This window comes from Myripristis murdjan, chromosome 16 (genome assembly GCF_902150065.1).
Source record: "Myripristis murdjan chromosome 16, fMyrMur1.1, whole genome shotgun sequence".
In the NCBI taxonomy this organism is placed as follows: Eukaryota; Metazoa; Chordata; class Actinopteri; order Holocentriformes; family Holocentridae; genus Myripristis; species Myripristis murdjan.
Window position 1 is genome coordinate 25,816,923 of NC_043995.1, and position 16,388 is coordinate 25,833,310.

The 16,388-nt window shown below is 41.7% G+C and overlaps 1 protein-coding gene across 2 annotated transcripts; it reads left to right on the forward strand.

Annotated features, from left to right (window-relative positions):
- Nucleotides 1–11,809: 11,809 nt before the first annotated feature.
- LOC115373277 (uncharacterized) lies at nucleotides 11,810–16,003 on the forward strand. Of its 2 annotated transcripts, XM_030071579.1 has the most exons (6): nucleotides 11,810–12,266; nucleotides 14,335–14,387; nucleotides 14,483–14,602; nucleotides 14,831–15,012; nucleotides 15,114–15,363; nucleotides 15,922–16,003. In XM_030071579.1, the coding sequence occupies exons 1-6, from the start codon at nucleotides 12,014–12,016 to the stop codon at nucleotides 15,928–15,930; spliced, it is 867 nt and encodes a 288-aa protein (XP_029927439.1). In that variant the 5' UTR covers nucleotides 11,810–12,013; the 3' UTR covers nucleotides 15,931–16,003. The 2 variants fall into 2 exon arrangements, with proteins under 2 accessions (XP_029927439.1, XP_029927438.1); XM_030071578.1 differs by lacking the exon at nucleotides 15,922–16,003 and having other exon boundaries at nucleotides 15,114–15,432.
- The last annotated feature ends 385 nt before the right edge of the window (nucleotides 16,004–16,388 follow it).

Sequence of the window (16,388 nt, forward strand, 5' to 3'; positions counted from 1 at the left end):
TCCTGTAGACATGCCGTTTAAAGCGACTGGAGTGTTCTGCAGGCAACTTTTCAAGGAGACGCTCCACGTGAGAGCCACAGAGGAGTTCTGCCTGTCCTTGATCTTCCGTTGTGCTAAGCAGACCAACAAGTGCTTGTACACGAAGGGCAAAGTTGTCGAGAGCTTGGCCATCACCTGCTCTGATAAAAGGGAGATCCATGATGTTTCTGAGCTCCTTCAATGCCAGTTGTCTAGGTTGCCCATAACGTTCATCAAGGGCCTTGATACACTATATTACCAAAAGTATTCGCTCACCCATTCAAATGATCAGAATCAGGTGTCCTAATCACTTGGCCTGGCCACAGGTGTATAAAATCAAGCACTCAGGCATGCAGACTGTGAAACAAGACATTTGTGAAAGAATGGGCCGCTCTCAGGAGCTCAGTGAATTCCAGCGTAGAACTGTCATAGGATGCCACCTGTGCAACAAATCCAGTCATGAAATTTCCTCGCTCCTAAATATTCCACAGTCAACTGTCAGCTCTATTATAACAAAATGGAAGCGTTTGGGAACAACAGCAACTCAGCCACGAAGTGGTAGGCCACGTAAAGTGATGGAGAGGGGTCAGCGGATGCTGAAGCGCATAGTGCAAAGAGGTCACGCCGACTTTCTGCACAGTCAATTGCTACAGAGCTACAAACTTCATGTGACCTTCAGATTAGCCCAAGTACAGTACGCAGAGAGCTTCATGGAATGGGTTTCCATGGCCGAGCAGCTGCAGCCAAGCCACACATCACCAAGTGCAATGCAAAGCGTCGGATGCAATGGTGTAAAGCACGCCGCCACTGGCCTCTAGAGCAGTGGAGACGCGTTCTCTGGAGTGATGAATCACGCTTTTCCATCTGGCAATCTGATGGACGAGTCTGGGTTTGGAGGTTGCCAGGAGAACGGTACATTTCAGACTGCATTGTGCCGACTGTGAAATTTGGTGGAGGAGGAATTATGGTGTGGGGTTGTTTTTCAGGAGCTGGGCTTGGCCCCTTAGTTCCAGTGAAAGGAACTTTGAATGCTTCAGGATACCAAAACATTTTGGACAATTCCATGCTCCCAACCTTGTGGGAACAGTTTGGAGCGGGCCCCTTCCTCTTCCAACATGACTGTGCACCAGTGCACAAAGCAAGGTCCATAAAGACATGGATGACAGAGTCTGGTGTGGATGAACTTGACTGGCCTGCACAGAGTCCTGACCTGAACCCGATAGAACACCTTTGGGATGAATTAGAGCGGAGACTGAGAGCCAGGCCTTCTCGACCAACATCAGTGTGTGACCTCACCAATGCGCTTTTGGAAGAATGGTCAAAAATTCCTATAAACACTCTCCTCAACCTTGTGGACAGTCTTCCCAGAAGAGTTGAAGCTGTAATAGCTGCAAAAGGTGGACCGACATCATACTGAACTCTATGGGTTAGGAATGGGATGGCACTTCAGTTCATAGTATGAGTAAAGGCAGGTGAGCGAATACTTTTGGTAATATAGTGTAGCTTGGGTGTATGGGTCAGATGCATAGGAGAAAGCAGAGATAATCTTTTGGCTTGGTCCACCTTCAGATGATCAAGAAGAACGTGATATTTAAAATGCTCTGTCTCATTGGGGTCAAGAAGGTTACTCAGTGCCATCCGCAGCATCCTGTACTGCATTTCATCTTCTCTGGTAAGGTCTGGAAAAGAGGGGCCCTCCAGCTTGTAGACATGTGTTCTGCCAGTAGAGGGTGCCAAAGATCTCTGTGGCTAGTAGTCAAGAGCTATAGAGGACTGGGACATTTGAGGGAAACACTGCTCCTGCTGGGTGGAAAAGGAAACAAGAGGCTGAGCCGAGTTTACAACTTCAAAGGTTGAATATATGGACTTTGTCGGTGGCCCTCTAGTGGTGCTGCAGCAGGATAACTGGAGGGTAAGTCTTGTGAAGTACCTATTGGCTTAGGTAAATCAGCTGAAGGAACTGCAGCATCAAGGATCGACAAGTTAGGAAAACATGGCACAGCAGAAGAAACAGCAACAGGGTGACGGCTGACCTCTGGTGGACAAGATGACTGTGGTTGTAGTATTGTAACACTTGGAGGTTGAACAGCTTGGTGCTGTGTCTTGGTGGTTGCTGCTAAGTTACACACAGAGTTCCCTGCAGATGACCCAGATATGGGTGTAGATCTGGAGGAAGAGGACTTTGGAGTGGATGATCTACTCATGAGACGCTGAATCCCTCTCATTGTCACTAAAATCTCTTTCATGATTTCAGCCTGATCAGTAGGCACAGGATTGGCAAAGTCATTTATGTCATCCTCCATTTTACTGTCTGGCTCAGGAATTGTTTGTTGCTCTTGTGTGTCATCTTGAAGCCCATGTGTGTCTGTATGATGAGTGCATTGTGTGCCTTCTGTTTGGCATGCAGCACCTTTAACTCCAGGATACTGGACTTCATAATCTGCCAGATAAGTAGGGGGTTGGGTTTCACGTTCAGAACGTCGAATGGTCCCATCTGGTGGCTGTGAATCCATAACAATAGTCTGAATCCGGCTCGAAGGACCATGTAATGTAGGAGGTTAAATTTTCTTATTGAGACTATCATTACAGAAACATTCTGTCAGGAATGTAAAGCATTGCCAGGAGATGCAGATTATTTAAAGGATTTATTCTCAGGTTCAGCATGAGAAAAGGGGGCAAACAGACACACATGGGTCATCAGGTCTGAAAGAAAGCAAACAAAAGATTAAAACTGAACATAAACTGGGGCCTATTTCACGAAAGGTGGATTAAATAAGCCAGGATATAAGCCAAATCCAGGCTTGCTAAAGCCTGCCCCGCACAGCCTGGTTTATTCCGTTCCACTAAAGCCAAGTCAGGCTGAGAAGGAGCGACTTTAGCGAGTCTGGATTGTGAAAGCCAGGCTGGTGCGCGATCACGCCTCCCTTTAAAAGACCATGCCGGTCGATCGTAGATTCCTTGAACGTGACCAATCAAAGCGAAGCAGAGGGCTGCGTCATTCACTCTGGATGAGACTCAGCGCCTAATACAAGCATATGAGGAAGTAAAGGAGGTTATTAACCATAAAGGCAATGAAATCTATATTCACTTATTTATATATTTATTTATTTATTAATTCATTTTATTTTTCATTTTATTTTCGTTGTAGCCTACCTATTTGCTATCTGCTTTAATCTGCTCTTGCCTTTTACTGAAGTACTTTGGGATTCTGCACTAACATTGATTTTATATTTCCTTACCTTTTTCCCCTATATCTTTGATTTATGTACGATGGAAAAATGCCACAGTTGTTTATCTTATACCTTCTTAATAAATAATAAAAAAAACTACAACATAATCTTTATGCATAAACTTTTATTTTTAATAAAAAAATTTAAATCACATTTAACTACTGTTTAAAACTCAAAAATCACAAATCAGAAATTACTTAGACATCTCACATTTACAGACCCTGAAGTTTTTTGTTTCTTTCGTTCCTTTCTCCACATTGTTATTTGTTGTTCACTGTAAATCACTGCAATTTCTTTTTTGTTATTTTTATACTTAAGTGTATTTACAGCAACGTCTCTACTGAAAAATGTGTGTTGCCTTTATAATTCATGTACTTGGCTTGACTTTGATCTAATAAAAGCGAAAAAAAAAAACAAAAAACGTAAAGGCAATTAAAGCAAGGGAGACAGCGTGGCAAAGTGTTGGCGACAAACTTAATGCATAAGTCGTCCAAAAATATATATATTAGCCTATTTATATTATTATTATTTAGTCCATAAATATATAGGCTAAGCAGTTGTCAACCTACTAATCTCCAATGCTATAGGCCTATTATATGTGCTCTATCTATCACTCTATCTATCTGCAGTGCCGTGCAATGTCACGATTGCATGGCAATACCAATTAAATGTGTATTTCCATAATTATGAGAGACTGAGAGTGACAATGATTATATCACATGAGCCATTGTGAAACAACTATGATTCATGGTCACACACTATTAGAGTAATATAATTAAATTGATTATATCTTAATGCTTTTATTTTCATTTTATTTGAATGTAGCATAATTTGAAATTAGTCCATATACTAACAGGTGTTGAATTAACAAAGTCATTGGTTTACGATTGGAGTCACTGACTAATAGTAATTTCACAAAGTTAAACAACAGGGCACTGGATTAATTTAAGCTTGACTTCTAGCCTGGTCCGGAGCAGGCTAAGGCTTAGGCTAAGTTTCCATGGTAATTAAGGTGGGATTACTTTCATGAAACCGAGTTCAGGCTCATTATAGCCAGGTTTACCGGCCAGGTTAATCTCGCAAGATAATCCACCTTTCATGAAACCCATTAATCCCTAATCCTGGCTAAATTAAGACAGGATAGCTGCTAAATCCAGGCTTAAAGCCTAATCCACCTTTCGTGAAATAGGCCCCTGACCTCATTGCACAAAATAAAGATAAATGTCAATAAGGCTGAGGTTACTAATTAAACTAAGGAAACAAACAAAACTCACCAGGGGGCTATTCCATGAAAGCAGCTAAAGAAAGCTGCGCTTACGTGATATAGCCTGGCTTGAATTAGCGTCAACTTTCACTAAAGCCTCAACCCGTTCCACTAACGCGACTCAGCCGCGTCAGGTCAACGCTAATTCAAGCCACGTTTGAACAAGCCTCAAGTGTGCGCGTTCACGGGGCACATAAGCAGCCCAGAACAGTCGATTGTCGAAACGAACGTACAACTGTCTCAAAAGGAGGGGAAAAGGAGAGCCTCGACATTTTCAGCGGCGGAGCAGACACTGCTGATGGGACTGTATGAAGAATATAGAGAAATCATCACAAACAGGGCCGGATTTTGGCATAGGTGGTATAGGCAATTGCCTAGGGCGCCATCTGCTGGAGGGGCGCCGCTAGTGGCCAGGGGGGCGCCGGAAGCAGAATTGTTGACCGGCGCGACACCGTCGGGATATGGAAATCAAAAAACTGGAGAAGGAAGTAGGCTAAGTAGCCTATAAATTTAAACACAACAGAAAGCCATGGTTTGGACTGTATTTAATGCTTTCATTCTTTGTCTTCACAGCTTGAACAAAATGATGATGATTGAGTTTGTTTTGTTGTTGTTTTTTTTAATGGTTAATAGGCTAAATGATTTCAAAACTTAGGAATTTACATTACATATGAAATTATAGGTAGGCTACATGTAAAAATCCAAATATAAAGGGATCATTCAAAAAGTGGGATGACCATGAATCCAATTGGGATTAACTGAAATATGTGTTCTTACGTCCCTCACCTATGTCAACTAATCTATTGGCTTCGGGCAGAATAGAGGCGGGTCATCGCAAATTGCGGGTGGGAAATAAAATAAGACGTCTTTTTTTTTATTTAACCTCATGTTCTTTTCAACCCTTTTATGTTCAACGCTTGTTGCATTTGATGTATGACTTGTGCTATATGAATAAAATTTGATTGAGTAATTGATTGTTTATTCGGTTGATTTCGGAGACTGACAGTAATAACACATGATTTTCATGACGTTTATTTTTATTAAGTAAACACGTACATTCATGCTTGGTCACATTGTGGGAAATAGGCTAAGTCTGAATTTATATTTCCGAACACGGACATGGTGCTACATAATTAAATTTGAACTTAATTAAATTGAATATGTGATGCCGGGGCAACAATATAGACGTGACGGAGCCGTCATTTGGGGGTCTGTTTGCGTCTGTCGGACATTCTCTGACACGCAGCTGAGCTAAGCTTGGCTGTAAGCCTGCCACGGAGCAGGCTAGTTCTGCTGACTAAGTTGCCATGGTTATTGAGCTGCAACTCATATAAGCCACTTTGATGGAACGGAACTCTCACTTAAATTAGCGAGACTCATCGAAATAAGCCAGGCTATCCCGTTAGCCAGCTTGATGGAATAGGCCCCAGGTCTGCCACCCCATGTGAAAGTGAAAAGAAGGAGTGAAGGGAAGTGCAGTCTTAAATAAGGGAGTGAACAGGTGAACTCAATCAATGCAATTAGGTGGTGGCAAAGCTAGAAACATCTAGTGAGTATAAAGGAAGTGAGACACCAAACAGGAAAAGGTTAACAAAATAAGAGCTTCACAACAGTTATAAAACCAACTGTTGTGAAGCTCTTATTTTGTTAACCTTTTCCTGTTTGGTGTCTCACTAGATGTTTCTAGCTTTGCCATGTAAGCCTTAGCTGGTCAAGCTGGTGACCAGCTTAATTCCAGCTGGTCTATGGTATAGCTGGTCTAAGGTGTGTTTTGGACACACTTTAGCTGGTCAAGCTGGAGACGGCCAGCCTATGATGGTGGTTTTAGCTGGTCAAGCTGAAGAGGGCCAGCCTATGCTGGTTTTAGCTGGTCAAGCTGGAGAGGGCCAGCCTATGCTGGTGGTTTTAGCTGGTCAAGCTGGAGAGGGCCATCTTATGCTGATGTTTTAGCTGTTTTATACTGGTTTAAGGTGGTACACTACCTTGTTTCCTGAATAGAATATATGATGGTGAATTTCAGCCAGTTGCAAACAGCAGGAGATATATAAAAAAGGTATGTATTAACAAAATCCATTAAAATATGAGAAAGTTGAGTGTCAGTTTCATATTTACTGCAAACAACAACGTACCATCATTTATGAAGTAATTTTCATCATAACATTTAGAACATTGGAACAGTTAACAGAATCAGACGGTTGGTTGAGCTGGTCATGAAAATGTACCTAAATGAAGGCTATTTAAAGTCTATTTGTAAACATAAACAAAATAAAATAACACATTAAGTGAACTGAAGCAGAAAAACTTTATTTAAATAAATTACCCTCTTAAAAAAAACAGCATAGACCAGCAAGGCTGGTCACCAGCAAAACCAGCACGGGGTATGCTGGTTATACCAGCAAAACCAGCATATGTTGTGTTTTGATGCTGGTGACCAGCATCCTGTGCTGGTTATGCTGGTGACCAGCATTCCATGCTGGTTATGCTGGTCCAGCATCCCATGCTGGCTATGCTGGTGACCAGATGAGATGCTGGCCCAGTAAACAGGCCTGCAGTGGCCCTTTACAAGCCCACTTAGGGCCCCCAGTGGGCTGCCCACGCAGGTCCCCTGAGAATTTGCTCATTGGCAAAATGTTGGCCCCTCAGTGCTGGTCCCACATGGGCAGCCCTCATTAACCCCTAAGGAAGCCTGCACTGGCCCTGTATGGGCCCACTTAGGCCTGGCTACAGGGCGCACAGCAGGCAGCCTTTACCTAGCCTTCAGGAAGCCCTCACTGCCCTCGCTAGGCCCACACTGATTTTGCAGTTAAATCCCCCTATTAATCTAAAACAATAAATCAGTTCCACACATAAATGTATTTCAAGTGTAGTTTCCTTTGGGAGTTCCATACATCTGACATGGATGTGGTCATTGATGTATGCATTGTCAAAAATGTACAATATTCAAAAGGATTCCAATCAATTCATTTATTAAATACAAACACATTACACTGAATGAAAAATGTTCTACTCTGCACATTACAGCCTTATTAATTTAAGACAGGGTTGTCAAACTGGTGCCATGGAGAGCCAAGAGGCTGCAGGTTTTCATTCCAACCGAAACCTCCACCAGGTGATTTCACTGATTGGTTCCTCCTTTCTGATACAAGGTGAGGTAATCAGTGAAATCACCTGGTGATCTATTGATATCTATTGTTCGTGACCCCCTAACTCTTCCTACTAAACATGGTCAACGGAACATGAGAGGAACTGCAGTCAAAATCCAAATATGAATTATTCAAATTCAGTTACTAGTGGCACATTTTTCAGCCCATACTTCAAACAAAGAAAAAGCAAAAACTCTGACCTCTGATGCTGAAAATATATTCTTGTGTGCTGCTAACATGTCCATATTTCAATTGAGGTGATGTATTGATTGGCAAAGCTCACTCTTCCCCCAAAGTCTCTTGGGTAGTCAGCCGACGATGGTAGCGCTCCATTCGTCCACCCGCTGTCTCTTCAATTCCGTAGCCACACCTTCATCTCATCCTCAACTTCAGACTCCTGAGGACTTGGCTGGAGGGAGCATTTTCTTACAGCCTCTGAAACATAAAAGTAAAGGGGCCTATATAAAATACTGTGTGTAGTGAGCAGTATCTATATGCTATTTCTAATACCAGTGTTATCAAACAGTCATTTATTTTTGGCGGGCCGCCACAATATCAACACTGTCCTCCACATATTAATTTTCTATTTCCAGAGTTGCCACCATGTTCAATCACTTAGACAGCGTAGCAGTGAATAATATGTTAAATATGCCAACAGAGTGGATGTATTCCTTCTTTGTGTGTGTGTGTGTGTGTGTGTGTGTGTGTGTGTGTGTGCTTGAGTGAGACAGAGATATACCTTAATCTCTCTACTCTGTGTCACGAACCAGGAAGTCAAGATCAACTTCTCTTCTGTCTGTACTTCTTGGTTTTCTGTCTCTGTTCTGGAAGAGAGAGTAAGGTGGGAACAAAGAGGGAGAGAAACAGAGGGATGGAGTGAGAGAGAAGGAGAGTAGAGAAAGAAGGCCAAGACGTGGGTAATTTTCCTTGTGAAAGACAATAAAAGCACGTTACAGTATCTGTTTATTCTAGAATTCACACTGTTTGTTTGAAGATAACATTTGAGATTATGAGCATATTTGGGTGTGTCATTTGTTGTACAGGGCTCCAGACTGCGACCAAATGGTCACTTTTTGCAGCGACCCTTGAGACAGCGCAAGCATATTTGGCAACCACTTGCACATGTGCAACTTGTAAATTTGCCGACATTTTTTTTATGTCTAAAAATGTCCAGGAACTAGCGGTTATGAAGGGAAGGAGTTTTAGGGAGGTGTCGTTCGGACCTGATCACATCTGGATCAGCTGTCAGTCAGTTCAATAGCTGTTTGTGTCTGAGCACATCAGTGCTGTAATATTAGGCTCACAGCCATATGAGTTTCTCTCTCTGTACTGTTACCTGATCAACAAACATCTGCACTGAATAAAAACCTGCATGCAGTATTTAAACTGTGCACTGTGTCAGGCAGCGGCACACAAATAAGTTTTACTGAAAAGAAATGTTAATATTTTTGATTATTAGTATTGTCTGTTTTCACTGATGTCCTGATTTTAAAGTCACGGTTTAATAACCCAGAATTTTATAAAAGTGTTTTTTGTTCATCACACTTTATTGAGGCTAAATGCTTCAGGAAAAATTTTCTTTTATCACTTTTATCAGCGCTCAATGGTCAGCCTGAGAAGTGTTTTTTTCCCCCTAGCAAACAGACTCATCTACTCTCTCTGACTTAAGTCCATAAAAATAATCCAAATCCATAACAGTTCACATGGGAAGTAGCTACTGATGAAAAGAAAACTATTTCTGATTAATGCAGTCATTTAAAAACTGACTGGTAGTTCTGGAATAAAAACAGCTGCTTGGTAATATTATCTCTGCTAATACTGACCACCATGCTGCCCATTACAAGTCACTTACACGCATCAGACACCGGCCTCCAAGTACCACTTCATTTTTAGCCAGAAAAAAAGCTGTGTACGTTAAGCCCTGACTGCTAATAGTCTATTTTAACGTACAGTAGCCTTTAAAACTTGGTACACAATACATTTCTCTCGCTGTGTTTCTCCACTGTGCTTGCCTCCTCACTCTTACACGTACTGAACTCCGTTTTACACTGTGGACCCTCCACGACTAGCATGAGTCGTGAAGTGCCGCGAGGATGCGCAAACCGGCGCAAACAAAGTGGACTTGAGTAAGTAGAGGGTGTAAGGCCATGTTTAACAAATGCCCCCTCTGTCTCCTATCCGCAAAAACATAGTACATACGGAGAGACTGTGACGTTAGCTGAAAAAGGCACAGACCCACTCCGAGGAGTGTAGGTGGTGTGACCCACGCAGCTGACAAATCATTCCCGGACCCTCAGCCTTCTAGGGCTAGGGACCACTAGCCCAACCTTATATTTATTTTTCGCTGAGTGAAGTTTAAGCTAAGCCAACCGTCAACGTCAAGGTTTGCTAGCTGACAAAGATAGCTAACATTCGTCAACGTTCGAAAAAATGGCTAATGGTCTGAATTAACTAAAACCATACTCAAATACAATCCCAGGAGAACACACACTATGACAATATTTGCTGTAACATTAAACTTTAAGATGAAACATTACAATTAAAACTCACCTCGGGAAAATACCACCTTCAGCCAGAAGAAATAACGGTCGCGCTCTGTTCCGGTGGGGCATGTGAAGAGGCTCAAGTGCGTAGTGATATATGGCACCTCTTCAGCAGAAAATAGTTCCAAGCACGGACTTAATTTGGGAGGGCAGTGTTCACTTTTCTTTTATATTTAAAATTATATTTTCTTCCATATAACTGCCTGAAAATGGCAGATGGTTCTCTGTTACACTCACTTCAAATAAAATTGATGATCACTACTTGCACTGAATTATATATATATATATATATATATATATATATATATATATATATATATATATATATATATATATTATTTTTTTATTATTATTTTTTTTTTTTTTCAGTTTCTCCCCTCCTGTGATATTCCCTTGTAAACTGTTAATTCTGAACCCTGCTAAACCTTTTAAAACATCAATTATCTATTAAAAATTATAGGCTTTTCTTGTTAAAAACAAAAAGTAATATTTGTTCATGAGTTTTTAAGTGATCATGTGCAGACACAATCCAATTCAAATAATGGATTTTTTATGCTTTCTGTGCAGAGGCTATAAATGCAGTCTCTCTCTGAATTTCAAATTACATTAAAAAAAAAAAAAAAAAGCCGCCAAAGTGTGGGAAATGACTTTGGGCTGCCTGCACAAAACCTGCATGGGCCCAAAGGTACAAAAGTTGCTCTGGACCCAAATGGGCTGGCCCACACTGGGCCAACATGGGCTATCTGTGGGCAATCCACTATTATGGGCTGCTTACGGAGAGCCCGTGGTGAGCTCAGAGCTTTGGGCCTTGCCTGGGCAAGCCAGCACTGGGCCGGTGTAGGTTTGGTCTGGGCTGGCCCTAGCCCACAGTGCCCACAAAAAGCCTGCGTGGGCCCCACTAGGGCATGTTTGCTGGGGGATGCTGGTCCAACAACATCCCATGCTGGTCCACCAGCATCCACCAGCATTCCCATGCTGGTCCACCAGCTACACCAGCATCAGACCAACACTAACCAGCATTAACCAGCATAGACCAGCAAAGAATCCATGCTGGTCTATGCTGTTTTTTTCTTGCTGGCCATCCAGCTGGTCCAGCTCGACCACCAGCTTTGATGACCAGCTAACCAAGCTGGCCACCTGTACTGATGGACCAGCAACACCAGCCTGACCAGCTTGTCCAGCCTGGTAAACCAGCTAAACTTGCCTAAAACCAGCTAAGACCAGCCTGGACCTGCTACCAGCTTTAGCTGGTTTAAGCTGTTTTTTTTTTCAGCAGGGATATGTTTTTGTTATAATACAAAGTGTTTCAGCATGAAAGTACGTATTTTTAATGTGTGACAGTCACAGCATCCTGTATCATAACTGAAACTCTGCTGTTTGTAACAAACCAAACCGTGGGAAAATCGGGTAAAAATTCGGGGAGTCATGGATTATTAAAGTTGGGGATAGGCCTACACCTTCCGCAGTAGAAATAAATGCACTGGGAGCGCATGAGGGACCCATCCAAGATGGCGGCCACGCTGCTACGTCATCTCCAATAGGCAGCGACAGCCTATGAGGCGTCTACGTATATTATGTCTATGGTCTAGTCCGCTGGCAGGACCGTTAATGGGCGTGCACCGTGCCATCAAACAGATCGATACTACCGAGTGCATTTTGAGCTCGCGGACCAAGACACGCGCTGGGGAAAAAAAAAAAAAAAAACATCAGCTAATTAACGAGACGAGCCCGTCGTCTGTGTAGAGGGTTGCAGTGAACACTTACGACGTGTTTTGCCCCCCCACCGGGACGGTCCCTGCTGCGGCTCTCCATCAGATGCCACCTGGAACCATCAAAGGCGCCGTGCAGGATGCGCTGGAGGACCTCACCAAGAGCCAGCTGGACAAGTTCCGCTCCGCGCTGCTGGACCGCGGGGGCAAGACGAGAGTCCGACGCGGCTCCGTGGACGGAAAAGACTTTATGGACATCACAGACGCTTTGGTTTCTACCTTCACTGAGCCCGGTGCGCTCAGAGTGACGAAAAAACTACTGAAACTCATTGGCTGCAACAAAGAGGCACAGGACCTCGGTGAGTTTGAACTTGAGAACGGGCGAGCTCTGTGATGGTGCCCATTCAAAAAGTATAAAAGCAACAAGTGGTCGGCACTCGAGTGGCCTAGCTCTACGTTTACAAGCCTCTCACTTTTATTTGAATGCAATGCAGAAAAAAATGAAACGGATGCGTTTCAGCCATTTGGAACGCTCCCATTTCATTTTTGTCACATAAATATAGCCTAATATAAACGAATAGTGATATCCATTCTGGATATTTAGCTATATGTTCACTACACTGAGGCAAATTTAACTGAGGGAAACCATTGTTATAATACTTTTAAGCAATGACAATAAATACTGTATCAAAGGATTTCTGTCAAAAGAGGAAGAGCTGCAGGCCTCTGATTATTTTTAGCTTCAACAAGAATTACAGCAACTGATTTACATGGGGGCACACGTAGGCCTAATGTAAAATTATAACTGGAATTACTCACACAACTATAAATGATATGGGATGCACACTACAATTATTACTTCAGTAAATACGTGGAAATAACGCAGTATAATTTATTAATCTCTCCCCACAAGACAGATGCGCTGCAGCCCGCTTGTTTTTTCGCGCCGTTGCGGCCTTATTCGCTCTGATCCCGGGTTTATTTCAACTAGCTCACCCTCTGCGAGTCACTACTATCAATCTGAAGGCAAAGACACGCACATTAATTGTGCCAGATATAATTCCTATAACATTTTTTAAAATGGTGCTTATTTTCTAAATAATCACCAGTTCTTAACCCTCCTATTATATTTTGGGTCAGTTTGACCCCAGTCAGTGTTTAACGTCTCTATAAATAAATGATTAACATCATTTTTTTTTTTTTTTATTTACATACATTTAATGACTTTTAAACATGAAATTCACATGATGATATGTTTTCAATGTCCTGTAGGCTACACACTTTGTATGCATCGGTTATAAATAACAAAAATCTGTACTTAGAAATAATATAAAGCCATTAAAACACCAAAAATTTATATTTCTTTCCAACTTTAGGTCAATCAGTGAGATTTTATGGTGATTTGCATATTTTTCCATACTGGCGTAATAGGAATAGGCTACTTGATGTAGGCTATGAGTGGGGGTGGGGGGTTATGTTTCATTTAAAGGGCTATTTTGGTCGTCAACAAAGAAACATAAAGTACCTGGCACATAAACTTTGATAACAATTTTAATTATAATAATTTTGTGGAGGTTTAAACTGCTGGGCTCAAAGTGACCCCAAACATAAAAGGGTTAAAATACATTAACATAAGAGTCCAGCGGTGTAGGCCTAATTCATGACTTAAGCGCAAGCAGAAATAATTTCTGATTCATGTCCTCTAAAATCACTGTTCCGTGTTTATGTGCCCCGGTCACATCTTAATTTGGCCAAAATCTCCGAAGGTGCACACATTTTCCACTTTCCTAGTGTGTGTCTGTGTCTTTTCTTTTAGCGCAAGTCATGCACTGAACGCCATGGTATCAGAATCAGATTCAGAAATATTTTATTGATTCCGAGGGTGAACTGGGACAGTTACAATTACTCAGTTCTCAAGAATTAAGAATTAAGAATTAACTTATAAGAAAAATCTAAAAAGAAAAAAAAAGAAATACTAAATATAAAATATGTTAAAAAAAAAAAAAAAAAAGAGGTGCCTTACAAATTAAAAAAGTATGTGCGTTAGGTGTAGGGTATGCGCTGAAATATGTGCATGAAGTGTCAATTTGTGCATTAATTCTGCAAATGTTTCAAAAATAAATACAGAGATTGAGCATATACACACTATACACAGGGATATTACACTGTTGAGAAATAAGTTACTGCACAGTCCAGTGGTTAAATAAACAGTTTAAATAATGTACAGTACAGTACACACACATTGCAGGTCAAAAATTGATAAGACTGATTTCCTGAAATTAGATAAAAGATAATTCATGGTTGCAGCATCCTTACCTGTCAGCCAGTAGTCACTGACAGGAAAAAAAAAAACACACATTTATCAGTTACAAGTTAATATTGGCAAGTTAGTATTCTCTCTCTGTTCCATTCTTCTTTCTTTTTCAGATTTGCAAACCAGATCCTTACTTGACAAGTCCAGCTGCCCTCCATGTAAAAATGCAAGTGCTGTTATCATTCACAAGTTACTGTCCTTTAGAAATAATATCGTACAATGATGAGCGCAGCTAATGTTTTATTTCTGTGCCCATTCAAGGGGAGCCCAAGAGGGAAGCAGAGCAAGCCCTCACAGGAGGCTGCGAGCCGTGTGGGCAGCCTGAGGCCCCGAAGAGGCAAGGCCACAGGACCCCGTGTGGGGGCCGAGAAGCCAGAGGAGGTGAGGCTGAGGCCAGAGTCCCTGTTTTGTTTGTGCACCACTGAACAAGTCAGTTTGGCAAACATCAGGATCCGACCTCCATCAGGATCAGAGCTACACCTTCAGTCAGTCCTTGTGATGGTAGTAGTAACAGTAGTAACAGCAAAATGACAAAAAATACTCCCAATAATAAGTAGTAATAACAACAAGTAATTTAATTTTATTTTTTTTTTTATTTTTTTTTCAAAGGCTGCCGTGACTCACCCCCTGGTTGCCCACCCTGCCCTCAAGAGAGATGCCAGGTCTCACCAGGAGTCTGATGAAGCCGAGGTCAGAGCCCTCCAGCCGGGACAGCAGTTGATTTCCTTTTCTAAATGTCAAACTAACACAGTGCACAGTCTCTATGAGTCTGAAGACGAGGGCGAAATCAGGTACAATGCATTCTCAGTGATTTATAAAGATGTACAGTTTGTGCTGTTACGCATGCAGACAGCAAAATGCACCACTCCTCAATAAATCTATCCATTTCCAGCTTTATGAGCTACCGCCAGAGGATGATTGCCAACCAGGCTACCAAAAGGGACGATGCCATCAACTACATGTGGAACCGTGACCAGGAGGAGAACACTGCTGCTGCTGATGGTGCCGCTGCTGATGAAGGTGCTGCCGCTGCCGATGCTGCTGCCACCAGCCCAGACGCCATGCAGCTGGCACGAAATGAGTACCAGCCACCAAAGTGGAAAAAATCAATTTGGTGGATTTTAGCAGCTTGCTTGGGTATTGTTATGTATCATTTTGGTGTTGTGGTTTAACCCTCCTACTATATTTCAGGTCAATTTGACCCCATTCAACGTTAAACGTCTCTAAATAAATGTTTAAATAAATATTTTTGCTTCATATTTAATGAGTTTTCCTAATTTAATGGGTACTACCGGGTAAACATGAAATTCACATGATGATATGTTTTCAATGTCCTGTACACACTTTGTATGCATCAGTTATAAATAACAAAAATCTGTACTTAGAAATAATATAAAGCCATTAAAACACCAAAAATTAATACTTCTTTCCAATTTTAGGTCAATCAGTGAGATTTTATGGTGATTTGCATATTTTTCCATAGTTGCGTAATAGGAATACTGGATGTATAAGTGGAGGTGGGAGGGTGTGGGGTGTTATGTTTCATTTAAAGGGGTATTTAGGTCATCAACAAAGAAACATAAAGTACCTGACACATAAACTTTGGTAACAATTTTAGTTATAATAATTTTGTGGAGGTTTGAACTGCTGGGCTCAAATTGACCCCAAACGTAAGATGTTAGTAATTTTGAACATAACAGGAGGGCTAAGTATTGTTTTTCACTCCTCTTTAGGCAAAGCGAGGCCATTCAGAGTGCTTTACAGAGCAAATTTCAGGGAAAAATAGAATTAAAAGAAGCATGTACTCCCCCCCTCCTTTTTTTTTTTTTTTTTTTTTTTTTGGTTTTGTCAAACTTCCAGTCCAGTCAAATTAGAAACATGAAATCAAGCTTCTAAGCTGTAAAATTGATTTGTAACCTAGAGGGAGTTTTAGTGGGCAAGGAGGGAGGGGGGTGCCCAGAGGGGTGTTGGTGAGTGTATGGGTAAGGGCAACACTCATGAACTGGCCACGCTGGGGGTTTGCCGCCTCAGACAGTATAGAAAATTAAATTGTCAGCCCCATGGTCTCTGCAGGTCCTTAAAAAGTCTTAAAATATCTCCAGTCCCATTTTATATGTACATTTTAGCCTTGAAAGCAATTAAATATGAATTATCATGGTCTTAATTT